The 14,765-nt window shown below is 35.6% G+C and overlaps 1 protein-coding gene across 5 annotated transcripts in view; it reads right to left on the bottom strand.

The window, feature by feature from the left end:
- Positions 1-14,765, bottom strand: part of LOC108718065 — a 91,894-nt gene that overhangs the window by 34,860 nt on the left and 42,269 nt on the right. For all 5 annotated transcript variants that reach the window (XM_041564776.1, XM_041564777.1, XM_041564780.1 and 2 more), the window contains 15 exons: positions 14,472-14,650; positions 13,396-13,576; positions 13,178-13,303; positions 12,411-12,539; positions 11,124-11,240; positions 10,598-10,834; positions 10,372-10,494; positions 8,875-8,997; positions 5,250-5,375; positions 4,124-4,249; positions 3,835-3,957; positions 3,377-3,613; positions 2,655-2,777; positions 1,110-1,232; positions 160-282 (listed from right to left, as the gene is read on the bottom strand). In XM_041564776.1, the coding sequence (XP_041420710.1) occupies positions 160-282; positions 1,110-1,232; positions 2,655-2,777; positions 3,377-3,613; positions 3,835-3,957; positions 4,124-4,249; positions 5,250-5,375; positions 8,875-8,997; positions 10,372-10,494; positions 10,598-10,834; positions 11,124-11,240; positions 12,411-12,539; positions 13,178-13,303; positions 13,396-13,576; positions 14,472-14,650 (2,196 nt within the window). The remainder of the gene's footprint in view (positions 1-159; positions 283-1,109; positions 1,233-2,654; positions 2,778-3,376; positions 3,614-3,834; positions 3,958-4,123; positions 4,250-5,249; positions 5,376-8,874; positions 8,998-10,371; positions 10,495-10,597; positions 10,835-11,123; positions 11,241-12,410; positions 12,540-13,177; positions 13,304-13,395; positions 13,577-14,471; positions 14,651-14,765) is intronic.

Here is a 14,765-nt window from a genome sequence, read left to right as displayed (position 1 = left end):
ATACTTAACTAAAAAAAAATCACATTATAACCCTTGTAACCCTAATGTTAGGGGATGCTAACCCTAATTTACTCATTTCTCAGGACTGTAAACCAGTGACCATGTAGTTAAACAGTCCTTGAACATTCAGTTATGTGAAATCAAGCTATTGTGAAATACCTGTGCAATTAACACCATCGCCTGAATAGTTGCTTTTGCACTGGCAGACGAAGGAGCCACCAATGTTGGAGCAGAATGCATTAATCGAGCAATTGCTTGTGTTAGTAACACATTCATTAATATCTGTTTAAACAAAAAAAATCATGGATGTAAATAAATCTATGCACACATGTATATATCACAGCAAGCAAATGTATTGATCTATGTGATCTATTTAAATTGTGGCAAATGTCCATCAGGGCTCTGTATTAGGTCCACTTTTATTTTGTGACTTAGGGGAAGGTATTTTAAGAAATGTACCAGTGTTTGCAGCTGACACAAAACTATCCAGCCCGATTAATTCCACTCAGGATGCAGCATCAGGATTTTGACAGACTGCCAATCTGAGTAGCTAAGTGGCAAATGATATTCAAATGAGATTCAATGTTGATAAATGCAAAGTCATTATACTCTTAATGGGGCTGAATTAGGCAAATCCATATTGGAAAATGACTATGGATTCGTTGTAGATAATAAACTTGGCTGTAGCAAGCAATGCCAGTCTGCAGCATCAAAGGCAAACAAGGTTTTGAGCCATATTAGGGGCATAGATCCACAGAAGGGCAGATGATAGGACAGATTAATACAGAACATGCACCTTGGTCAGCAATGTCCTACCCAAAATATACATGCTCTTTCTTATAAGTTTGACTGAAATGTGGGATGTTGGGATTTTTAAGTGCCTTGCAGGAGCACAGTGGGGCCAATCGTACTATAAAACAGGTAGGTGCTATGTGGAATTCTTCCATTAAAGAAATGCTAAATTGCCCAATTGCATAGAATTGATCTAGATGTCAGAATCTTTGTGATCTTTAGGAGGAATGCTTTTTTAAGATGAGATTTCTCTACCTCATTATCTCACAATAATTTGTGTCAGTGTTCTGAGAGTCACAAATAAGTAAAACACATACCTAAGCAGGTGCCATTGGTCAAAATGTAACCTTCTCTGCAGTTGCATGTAAAGCTGCCTAAAGTATTTACACATGTTTGTACGTCAGCAGAGCAATAGGATGCAGAGATACATTCATTAATATCTGGAAGAAAATATACAGCAAATTCAGGGAATAAATATATTTGTAATTAAATAGTAACATGACATTTAGGAGCAGATTTATTAAGGGTCAAATCGAAAATTCAAAATCGAATCTTTTTTTTATGGTCAAAACTGTCAAATTCGACTAGGGTATTAGCCAAACTCTATTTGAGTTTTTTCAAAATAATTTTTTATTTTTAATATTTATCAAACTCTGGCCCTTTAAGAATTTTAATTTGACTATTCGCCACCTAAAACCTGTGAATTTGATGTATAAGTCAATGGGCGAAGTCCAGTGACCAATTTTGAGATGTTTGTAACCTTCCTGACATTCAAGTTTTTTTCGGAGAATGTTTCGAATTCGATTAAAGTTTTCGGGTCGAAATTTTTTTTTCCAAGTTTTGGATATTCGATTTTTTTGATAAATAACCCCCCAATCGAATTTCGAGAATAATCGAATTCATGTGAATTCGAAATTCGAATCTTAATAAATGTGCCTCTCATAATCCAGTGCCAGTGGTACTGTACGTATAGAGCTTGCAGCACATTGCGCCCTGTGTCTTGCTCATGCGGTATGAATGAATTACAATCTAAGGAGCATTCCAAGGGTCATCCTTGTGCCACCCACATATTTCCCAGGCAGCACTGTATACATAGAGTGGTGCAATGTTTTGTCTTCATTATATGAGCATAAGCAAAAAAAAGCAGGCTGAGATCAGTGGAGCCAACGCTCCATGTGCCCTTGCCATTAGTCTGTAAGCTCCATGGTGGGTGATTTATAGTCACTGTTTTAATTTGTCTATACTGATGAGTGAATCTATCCTTTTTCGATTCGCCGAAACATTAGCGACCCTTAAAAAAACTCACGAAACGACGAAAAATTTGCAAATAACATTGGATTCAAAATTATTTTTCTTACTCCAAATGCATTTCTCGCTCCAAAAAGAGTTTTTTAATGGAGATTTTTTTTGTCTTGGCAACAATTTAGTCTCTGCAAAATTATATTTGCCGCAATTTTTGCCTAAATTTCATGAAGAAATTTGCAGATGGTGAAATACAGAATTACGCCGCATATCAATGCCTTGCAAAAAAATTCACTCATCACAATTTGTCTATATATTAGGCAGGCCTGAATAGTAAGATGCCAAACAAATTAATTATAACAACTTAATTATAATAACAATATGGTTTTTGGCTTTCAGGGGTTAGTGACCCTAACAACCAGACAGTTTTGTAGTTGCCTGCTGCAAATGGCAGAATAAGGAGGCCAATATTTAATTTATTTTATTTTAATTTAATACAAAAGCAAAATGCAAAATGAAGACCAACATAAAGTTTCTTAGTATAGGGCCCATCTATACCATAATAAAAGTTACTGAAGGTATAAGTTAATTTCTCAGAGGGAAACAGAAATTGTTCATACCTGCACATGTGCCGTTGACATCTGTAAATCCCACTTTGCATATACAAGTGTAGCTGCCTCTGGTGTTTTGGCAGGTGCTGTGTTCATTGCAGAGAGAACTGTTACTCATGCACTCATCAATATCTGGAAGCAATAAAACATTTCTGTTAATTGTTGGGTAAATATTAAATATTTATCTGCACTAGGAAAGTGTCAGCTGCTCACAAAAGTCATTCTTTCCATTAACAAATAGGTGAATTGCAATCAGGTGGTTCCATTATCATTAATATTATTTTATCATACATTTGTTTTATGTATATTGTAATACATGTACGGGACATGTTATCTGGAAACCTGTAATTCCAAAAGCCACAAACAATGGGAAGAACCTTTCACATTACAGGTAAATCAATCCTATTAGCTTATTTAATGTTTTTTTTTATTAGACACAGTATAGAGATCCAAATTGCAGAAACCCCTTATTTGGAAAACCCCAAGTCCCAGACATTCTGGATAACAGGTCCCATACCTATAATATAATTATTATACTATTATAATTTGCCCCCCATGCCCATAATCATAGACTATTTAAAATATCTCCAAAGCTTATACAAATCTTGTCTCAAATCTCTATTACTTTTCTTTCCAAAGCCTGTTATTTTCATCATGTTTGCGGCCAGTAGTTTCAATAATCATGAGTTACAAAAAGCTAGAAATTGAGAGACCCATGGGACCAAACTTGCCTGTACATTGTAGACCATTTGCTGTGAATCCAGGCTGACATGAGCAATTATAGGAGCCATTTGTATTGATACAGATTGAGAAGGCAGTGCAGTTATACTGTGCAGTCGCACATTCATCAATATCTGTGCAGTTTGTTCCTTCATAGCCAGCATTACATTCACATTGGTATGAGCCAACAGTGTTATTACACACGGAATTATGGGGACATATGTTATTTATCTCGCATTCATTTATATCTGCAATAAATAAAAAGGCAGCATTGGTAAAATAACAAGTGTTTAGGATTTGATACGATATGATCAACAAAAATAATCTGCAAAAAAAGCAAAATGTTGGACCAAATGTTGGACAAAAATAATCTGCAAAAAAGGCAAAATAGTGACATGGATTAAACCCCAATCAGAATATGTGTGTTCATCAGTATACAGCATGTCTGACATTGATTCACTGTACTCACCAACACACTGCTTAGTGGGGTCTCCTCTGAACCCATCTTTGCACTGGCATGTGTAATTACCAGGTCCATTGATGCACAGCGCATTCTCACCACACACAGTGCTGTTTTGACATTCATCAATATCTGATGGAAATAAAAGCAAGTCCTGTTATACTACTGCTGCTGTGTGCTAACAACTGTCTTTCTGTAGGTAAACTATCTTGCCTGTAGTACACAAGGATCTCAGCATAGGAACAATAATCTTTGTTGTATTCAACCATCAAGAATATTCTCTCATGCATCATATTACCTTCACACATTGCGCTGTTCAGTTCATTAGTTTTGTATCCTTTCTCGCAACTGCAGTTGTATCCACCCGGGAAATTATAACAAAGCTGTTCACACATTGATGTGTTTAGATGGCACTCATCAATATCTGCAATAAAAATTAAATAAAAACATTATTCTGACACTATGAATAGCTAAAGGCTCTAATATCTTCAGTCCCTAATATTTTGAGCAGGTCATAGATTTTTAGTCATAGACTTTTAAGAAACACTTAAAGAGATACTGACATCACAAAATAACCTTTTGGTTATCTATCATAACATTGTCTTATTGTCTTATTTATAATTTTGCCATAAAAGTATTTGCCTGTATTTGCCTGATGTTTTTACATGCCCTTTTTTACTACCCCTGCTGTGGGGGCTGCCATATTTGTGCAGCAGTAGTCCATTAGCATTAGAAACTATGTTTTAAAAGCAACATCGACCCCCTTATTTGGTGGAAAATTATACAAGTCCATATGCATATACCCTTTTCCTTATTAGCAAGTCCTGAATAGGGGCTATCCACTTTACTGCAGAGCCTAAAGATCTCATCCCCAGATGAAAATTTCATGTTCCTGATTTTCTGCCCTCTACATTTTTGTGTTTTCTTACATTTTTTATTTTCTTTTTTCATTTTCTATTTCTCTCTCCCTAATCCATTCCTACTGTTCACATGCAATAGAAATTGCATAGGTATTGAAGCTCCAATAATTGGGTAAAGAGAAGGAACCATTGATGCCATTGATGAAGAGCAATGGAAAGTATTCCACATATTCCTAATTGTGTGCTACTTATGTTAGACGATTATTAACTTTGCATTAGGAGTGCTGTAGCTACTACTTCATATGAGGAGACATACAGTACAGTATTCAACTTCACTAATGACAGAACCATCTTTAACATGGAAGTTATCTTATTTGCACTGCACCCTATATTCCTATATTGTTCCAGTAATTTTCTGTTTCAGTCAGTCTTCTCATAAGATTATTGTGATCTACTTCTATTGATAGACCATCTGTAACTTTTACAGTACACATGTTATTACATTTACAGCCGTTGCTAATGAATCTTTGCTTTTCTAACATCTAAGAGTGAACAAAAAATTACCTGAGCAATTGACACCATCACCCATATAGTTGCTATAACACTGACAGACATAGGAGCCTGCGATGTTAGAGCAGAATGCATTACTTGAGCAGTTGTTTGTTGTATTCGATGCACATTCATTAATATCTGCAAAAATGCAAAACATAAATTTAGCTATACATATATATGTATACATAGGGATACATTTTTTTTAGTAACATTTGTGAAAGTTATCTGAGTGTGGATTCGCCTCCATCACTAATTTAATCAGTTAACAGTGATGTCACATTTACATGGCACCAACTGAGCAGTATAAATACCAAATGTTTAGTAAGCTGCAGCTCTTGTGAGTAGGAAAGAAAAAGAGAAGGGGTGTGTTGAGTGCAGGAAGCCAGCTAGGCTAAAACCAGCTATTTGTCACTCTTTACCCATCCCATGTCACCAATAATTTTTCTATAGAAGTAATAGAGGTAATGGTGTTGTGGGACCTTAGTGAGGGAACAACAAAGTCTTTTGCCGCACACCACTTACTTTCTTGCTGGGTGCATCCGTATCCCTGGCCGCCTCCACGCCAATTATTACAACGAATGTACAAAGTGGGAAAGAGCACACCAGAATATGTAGGCAATGCCTTAGTTCATTTGCAGATTTATTGAGTGCACAAGCTTTCGGGGTCACAGCCCCTTCCTCAGGTGCAATACAGAAGCAGTGAACACGGTGCAATTTAAACATTCAACCCCCAAACAAAAAACAGGCAATTAATCCCATCATGTGATTTATTAACCCCTTCAGCATTTATACAAAGACAAAAAGTCCCAAATGATTGTGGTCAATCTGTGTGCAATTACACAAATCAAATATCACAGTCCACTTTCTTATCTGAAAAAATGTGACAATACAGAACATATTAAAAAACATTGTTGCAAAGTCATATACAATATATAAAATCTATAAAAAGCATCTAAGGCCAAAGCTTTCATTGAGTCCCCTAGGAGAAAGCGAGTCTATTTTATTAATCCAAAAGGCCTCCCTCTGGAGTAATTGTTTGCTGACGTTACCCCCTCGAGGCAACTTAATCTGTTCTAATATAGTCCATCTTAATTGGGCAGCAGTATGCTTAGCATGGTAAAAATGTTTAGCCACGGATAACTCCGTTGTAAATTTACTTGAATCTCCATTTTTTGGTTTTTCTTTTTCGGGATTATAATTTCTTATATTGCTTTTATGCTCATTCAGGCGGGTTTTTAGACACCTTGACGTTTGCCCAACGTAGGGAAGCCCACATGGACATTTAATTAGGTATATTACATTAGAGCTATTACAAGTAAAGTGGCCTTTGATCTTAATCGGGGTTCCTTTGGTGGGATGTGCTATATTATCACCCTTGATAATGCCCGTGCAGTGTGCACACTTAATGCACTCAAAGGTGCCCATTCTCAAGGGTGCTAGCAAGCCAGTTGTTTTAGATTTTTCTAAGATTTTTTTGGAGACTATTTGGCCTATAGATTTCCCTCGCCAGTAGGAAAATTGTGGCATATCTCTGAAAATTTTCCCTACTTCCTTATCATTCCTCAAGATTTTCCAGTTTTTTAATATACTTCTCTTCACGTATGGAGTTAGGGTACCAAAAGTCGTCACAAATGTCACTCTATTATTTGTGGATTTTTTTATTGTCTGTTTCCCTTTTCTGGTAAGTAGATCTTCACGTTTGATTTTTTTAGTTTCCTGACTGATTACTTGCAAGTTATCTTCACTATAGCCCCGTTGAACAAATTTTCTAACCATTTTTTCAGATTCTAGGTCGTACAGCTTATCATTAGAGGTAATTCTTCTAGCTCTCTTAAGTTGACCATAGGGTAAGCTTTTAAATACTCCTGGAGGGTGGCAACTGCTAGGCAATAGGGTAGTGTTACAATCGGTCGGTTTGTAATGCATAGTAGTGGTCAGGCTGCTGTCCACAATTGAAACATTGACATCTAAAAAGGCTAACGTTTGTTCTGAATATTCTGATGTGAACTTGATTGTCTGATGTGCCTTATTTAGTTCTTTAGTCATTGTTTCAAATTGTTCTGCATTGCCATCCCACACCAAAAAGATTTCGTCCACATAGCGCCAATAATGCAAAATACGTTCTTTCCACTTTGGATTATTTAATATGTGTTTGTTTTCAAATTCGTACATGAACGTATTCGCATATATTGGCGCCATGTTAGCCCCCATTGCGCAGCCCATAGTTCTAACACGAAACTATTTTGTTTTTCTAGAACAATTTTTTGTCCAAACTATGGGCTGCGCAATGGGGACGACTTTTGGTACCCTAACTCCATACGTGAAGAGAAGTATATTAAAAAACTGGAAAATCTTGAGGAATGATAAGGAAGTAGGGAAAATTTTCAGAGATATGTCACAATTTTCCTACAGGCGAGGGAAATCTATAGGCCAAATAGTCTCCAAAAAAATCTTAGAAAAATCTAAAACAACTGGCTTGCTAGCACCCTTGAGAATGGGCACCTTTGAGTGCATTAAGTGTGCACACTGCACGGGCATTATCAAGGGTGATAATATAGCACATCCCACCAAAGGAACCCCGATTAAGATCAAAGGCCACTTTACTTGTAATAGCTCTAATGTAATATACCTAATTAAATGTCCATGTGGGCTTCCCTACGTTGGGCAAACGTCAAAAACCCGCCTGAATGAGCATAAAAGCAATATAAAAAATTATAATCCCGAAAAAAAAAAACCAAAAAATGGAGATTCAAGTAAATTTACAACGGAGTTATCCGTGGCTAAACATTTTTACCATGCTAAGCATACTGCTGCCCAATTAAGATGGACTATATTAGAACAGATTAAGTTGCCTCGAGGGGGTAACGTCAGCAAACAATTACTCCAGAGGGAGGCCTTTTGGATTAATAAAATAGACTCGCTTTCTCCTAGGGGACTCAATGAAAGCTTTGGCCTTAGATGCTTTTTATAGATTTTATATATTGTATATGACTTTGCAACAATGTTTTTTAATATGTTCTGTATTGTCACATTTTTTCAGATAAGAAAGTGGACTGTGATATTTGATTCGTGTAATTGCACACAGATTGACCACAATCATTTGGGACTTTTTGTCTTTGTATAAATGCTGAAGGGGTTAATAAATCACATGATGGGATTAATTGCCTGTTTTTTGTTTGGGGGTTGAATGTTTAAATTGCACCGTGTTCACTGCTTCTGTATTGCACCTGAGGAAGGGGCTGTGACCCCAAAAGCTTGTGCACTCAATAAATCTGCAAATGAACTAAGGCATTGCTTACATATTCTGGTGTGCTCTTTCCCACTTTGTACATTCGTACCTTAGTGAGGGATACATTGCCAGAGCTTCTTAGCTTAGCTCTGGCTGCTGTCTGTGTTTGCATTACCAAACGTCAAGATGTTTGTTAAGCAGTTGCTTCCCTTCTGCTTTTTAATTATGCAAAGGAAATATTTGTCCTTTTTCCTATAAGGGTGCGAATATAATTTTATATTAATTATTGATAGCAAGGATTATGATTTTTAGATTTTACTGAACCTCAGTTCCAAAGAACTGACTCAAACCTATTGTAGCAGCTGGATAGTGATTGACTGGCATATTAATTGATAGATTTCCACATACCTGTGCATGTATTATTGACCAAAATGTAGCCACTTGTACAATTACATACATAGCTGCCCACGGTATTTTCACATGTTTGTCCTACAGCCAAGCAGTAAGATGTAGAGTTGCATTCATTGATATCTGGAAAAGAAGCAGGCAATTTGTGAATTCCAACTACAGCAATTATTTGCAGTTCTAATATTAGTTTTTAGAGAATCATGAATTGACACTATACATATAAAAGATACAAGAATCTTCTCACATGTATTTGTTCTAACATTAGAAGCTCATATCATTTAAGTAAGGTAAGTAGTTTTTTTTTATGTGGACAATAATGTGAACGATTTAGGAGCTAACACTGGGCTCACAAATCATAAATGAGACCCATAATTTGCATTTATTTTTGTTGCATGGGCTGCTGGTCTATTAAAATCTGTAAAATAGAAGCAAAAATTGAAAACTATATACAAAAAAGTTAAATAGCATAAATCTGATGTAAAATGATATGTTTTTAGATATGATTTAGATATAATACATATACTGGAATGGTTTACTTTTTTAAATATGCCATTATGATTGCACCAAGATTTGCAAGATCCTTTTCGGCATGGAAATGGTCCATCAATGTTTAATACTACAAATTAACAGAATATAAATTAACAAGCTATACAAAGTATGTTTCAAGCACGATTCGCTTCCACATTTATAGATTGGGCACAGTGGTCATTTTGTGTAAACAGGCATGAACTGCTGAAAAATTAAGTCCACTTTCAGGGATCTAATGGCCAGCCAAACAAGAAACAGAGTAAACAGGATTCTACCCCAGTTCCAAAGGCATAACATCCAAAATTATGCTGTACCTTAAAAATCATAAAAAAAACTTCTTTTATTTTGAATTGCAGATTGAAAATTTTACATGCAGACCCCATGACAGTCCACCTTGCATGTTTCGTACACTCTGGTACTTAATCATAGCTAGGTATGACATCACAGCAATCAAAATTTAAAACCAAAATAACTCCTCCCAATCTAACATAAAACCAATCGGAAAGTTTGGCCATGCCTCTTAATTAGCAATTGTTATAAACATACAATTCTGGGGTACTATTACACTTGTATGTAACTGTATAAATAATAATAAATCTCATAAATACCAATATAAAAGCCCATAAAAACGTCAAATTCCTTTATTTAGTCCAACCAAATACCAGCCAATATATTTTATAGGTTCTATAAACTCATTGTTAATAAGGTAGAAGGATCCAAATAACTTATCATAAACTGAATTATATCCCCAGTATGAGTTTAATTATTTTTACAGCTATTTGCCTCAAAAGAACTTTAGAAAAGAACCACAGGATACCCCTGGACTGAGAAAAAGTCTGTTACTATTGTTGCACTGTGCACAAGTGCCTTCTCCTGAAATGTTGTAGTTTGTTTAAATGATTATTTGAGTGTGTGCAGACATCATAGCTACACATTTTGGTGGGAGAGAAAGCCTGACATTTTACATACCTATGCAAGATCCATTATCGTTTGTAAATCCATCCTTGCATTCACAAATGTAGCTGCCGTTGGTATTTTGACAGGTGCTATGTTCATTACAGACAGAGATATTACGCAGGCACTCGTTAATATCTGGAAGCGATTAGAATTAAGTGTCAGCTGTTAAGTGAATATTATCCCATAAGACAATTACTGGTGAGGAATCATTCATATAAAACAATAGAAATAAACTTGCCTTCACATTGTACGCCATCTCCTGTGTATCCATGTATGCATTCGCACCTAAAGGACCCATATGTGTTAAAGCAATGTGAATTAGGGCCACAGTCATGGGTTCCATTAGAACATTCATCAATATCTGTGCAATTTTCTCCATCAAAGCCAGTATTACAGTTACATATGTAGGAGCCAACAGTGTTATTACACACGGAATTCTGGGGGCATGTGTCATTTCTGTCACATTCATTTATATCTGCAATAAATAAAAAGGCAGCATTGGTGTTTAGGATTTGAAATGATTGTATATTTGGAACAAAATTAATAAAACCAAAGGTTTCTTGTACTTTTTAGCTCTTTATAATTATGGACTAAATGAAAGAATCTCATACACAGCCACACCGTTTTTCTTACTAGATCAAGTATTGTATCATTCTGGATTCTTTTGTTTGAGCTTTAAAAAACCACCACCTCAATCTTCTCTGTAACCATTACCTGTAAGAGTCATATTCATGATATATATGATTTGTGTTCCTTCATCTTACCTGTGCAGTTAGTCCCATTATATCCAGGCAGACAGTCGCATATGTATGAGCCATTGGTGTTGGTACAAGTTGATGTATTTGGACACAGAGACACATTTGCAGCACATTCATTGATATCTAAACAAAAATACAGCTTGGTTAACAAATAATTCATATTGGCACTGCAGCCAGCACACCTGACACACAGTATAAGTTTTACTGAGGAGAAGTAGTGAGGGGTAGTTTACTAGGTGACACCTTCTAGAATGTAAGGACTTTAGTGGTTAGGTCCCAGAGTAGTGTGTGAAATCTCTATGAGGCAACCCTAAGGGGGTAGAGTTAGTGGTTTTAGAGGTTTTTAAAAACCGCAAACCGCAAACTAAACACACAAATTCTAAAATTACAAATGTCACATTTATCAAAAAATCTCTATTAAAAATGTACAAAGTCGAATTATGAATTACGCTGAATGATGCGCTACAAAATATAAATACAGCTATGGGACCTGTTATCCACAATGCTCGGGACCTGGGGCTTTCTAGATTAATGATCTTTCTGTAATCAGGATCTTCATACCTTAAATCTACTAAAAAATAATGGAAACACTAAATAAACCCAATAGACTGGGTTTGCTTCCAATTAGGATTAATTATATCTTAGTTGGGATCAAGTACAAGATGCTGTTTTATTATTACAGAGAAAAAGGAAATACATTTTAATAATTTGGATTATTTGAATAAAATGGAGTCTGGGAGACAGTTCTGATTGTTAATCCAGGCACTACATGAACATAATTGCTGTCTATGGGAGACAGCTTTTCTGTAATTCAGAGCTTTCTTGATAATGGGTTTCTGGATAATTGATTGCATACTTGTACCTTGAGACATCTAAAAATTTGGATTTTTTTGTACAATTCCTAGCGGGAAAAAAATATGAAGACCTCTAAAAATCTGAATTTATTTAAAGCAGCCCAATAGGATCCTTCCATTGACTTCTATAAGATCTCAACAACTTTTATCTGCCAAAGTTTTGTATTAGAGGTTTTTTGTATTTTTTGAGTTTTTTTTGAGGTTTGACAGAGAGATGCACATAGCATTGACCTGCTTGAAGAGCAACAATAGTGGAAACACCCCCATGTATATTGTGCTACCTTGTAGTTTTGTGACCTGAATAACAGCACTTATTTTACCTATGGTGCAGTACACTCATATGGTCAAGATAAACATCTTGCCCCACATATATTAATTGTCTTAAGACAATGAAGGCCAATAAATTAAAAAGAAAGATACAATGGTTCATTGTACTCACCAACACAAAGAACAGTAGGATCCCCAGTATACCCAGCTTTGCACTGGCATGAGTAGTTTCCAGGGAGATTAGAACACTCTGTATTCTCGCCACATGGGTAATCAGTTGTGTTTTGACATTCATTGATATCTGATGAGAATTTAAAAAAATTTAAACAAAATTGTATTTCACTCGCTCTTTTTTAATATTGTGAATGTTAAATGACTTATAACATCAACAAAATAAGATGTTTGATATAAATGTAAATGTAATTTACTTTTACCCTGCACTGATACAAATTGCATGTTTGCTTCAGAAGTATTGCAACTGCAATTGCAATAAGGCAGGAAGAAATCTGCAGAAAGCGGGAGAACATACTGTACAAACTCCTTGAAAAAAAGTGCCTTGTCTGGGATTGAACTCAACATCCTAGTACTGCAAGGCAGGAATGAAACCCACTGGGCCACTGTAAGCATTTGCTGACTCCTCCCTCCCAACTTTATACTTGGGAGTAAGTACTTATGAATAAGACAGTATATATATATATATATATATATATATATATATATATATATATATATATATATATATATATATATATATATATATATATATATATATATATACTTGAGAGTTCATAGCTGAGTGGGTGTTTTACGGTAAGACAGGTCTAAAGCCTTCATTCCTTTATTTTATATGATTTGACGTTTATTGGTTATTTGCAGTGACTTATGATTGCTAAATTTGCTGCCAAAGAATGTGATGAAGAGAAAATGTGTATAAATTACCTTCACACTTGGAGCTGTTGGCTTCACTCACTTTGTAACCTTCCCTACAGCTGCAGTTGTATCCTCTTGGGAAATTGTTACATATCTGTTCACAGTTTGATATGTTAAGATAACATTCATCAATATCTGAAATAAATTTAGAAAAAAAGTTAAAACATTTAATACTGTCTATCCACTGCTAGAGACATACAGGTGGATAATATTTTATGTATTCTCACCAACACAGTGTATTCCATCTCCTGTCATGCCAGGAGGACATGGACCACAGGTGAAACCTACACCAGGAGCTTTAGTATCATTACAAGTATTGTTTATATAACATCGGTTTTCCAAACAGCCATCAAAATCATCTTCACAGTAAATTCCAGTCCATGCTTCAGAACAGTTACATCCAGCCATCTAAAAGATAACCAGAAGATACAATTAAAGTAAATCTATCAGAAATGAATGAGAACATATGCTATAAATAGAACACCAAAAATGACTGTATACTGGACTTTCTGCACCAACTTAAAGGTGCAGTCTCTCTATAAGAGTAAGGATTCAGAGCTTCAAAGTCACAGGAGCTCCCCATCTTGGCTTTTATTGAGTGTCAGTGACACACTCATGTTCAGTGGGCTCTGAGCAGGTGTTAAGAAGCTGAGCTTACAGGTTGTCTCAAATTATCAAGCAGAAATGAGGCTGGTTTATCATATACTCTAATGCTGCCAAGGCTGATTATTAAATTCTGATGCAAATTGCACTGGTTTCTGACCTGCCATATAATGAGAATCTGAATTAATTATTAATCAGCCCTGTTTTGTGACTTTTATATTCTACAGGTCAGGTAACTGGCAGCAACCAGTGGCGTAACTAGATATTACTGGGCCCCACAGCAAATTATAGCAAACTATACCCCTGGGGCCCCCAGTAGCTACAGGGTCTACTTCCTCTATAGTTACGCCCCTGGCAGCAACAAGCTGATTCAACAACATCGCCTTCGAATCAGCTGGAAAAATGGGGAGCTACTAGGGAAATCTTCAGAAACACTGCTAAAGGGATGCGGTTGGCTTGGGTTGGTACAGAGCCCCAAAAGATAATGTGCAGCATCACTCTACTCTACTTCTTTCTTATGCTTCAGTTCTATATATATATATATATATATATATATATATATATATATATATATATATATATATATATATATATATATATATTTATGGTTATTTTCATTAGATACAGTATGTTACAAGACTTTAACCATATTTTGTAACAAGGCAGTTACGAAAAAATTAAATGTGAGAAGCTTTCTTACCTTGAAGTTAGGGTAATCCGGAATACTGATATTTTTATTAAAGAGGCACTGCCCATTGTTTGAGCAGTTACAAAGCACCAGTGTAAGGATAAAATTAGTGACTACTTTAGAGTCATTTGCCTGGATAGTGACATTAAATGCTTCTGAGTTTGTTACATTCCATAACAGTGTACCATCAGCTATATTAGAGGAAAAGAAAGAAAGAGGAAAAAGACAAGAAAGAAAATATTGGTATTTTAATGAATAGGTGCTTAGTTTTGTTATGAAAATATAGTAAAACATTATGAAATCTTA

The sequence above is a fragment of the Xenopus laevis genome, chromosome 5S, assembly GCF_017654675.1.
Source record: "Xenopus laevis strain J_2021 chromosome 5S, Xenopus_laevis_v10.1, whole genome shotgun sequence".
In the NCBI taxonomy this organism is placed as follows: domain Eukaryota; kingdom Metazoa; phylum Chordata; class Amphibia; order Anura; family Pipidae; genus Xenopus; species Xenopus laevis.
This window is presented reverse-complemented; position numbering and strand designations above follow the sequence as displayed.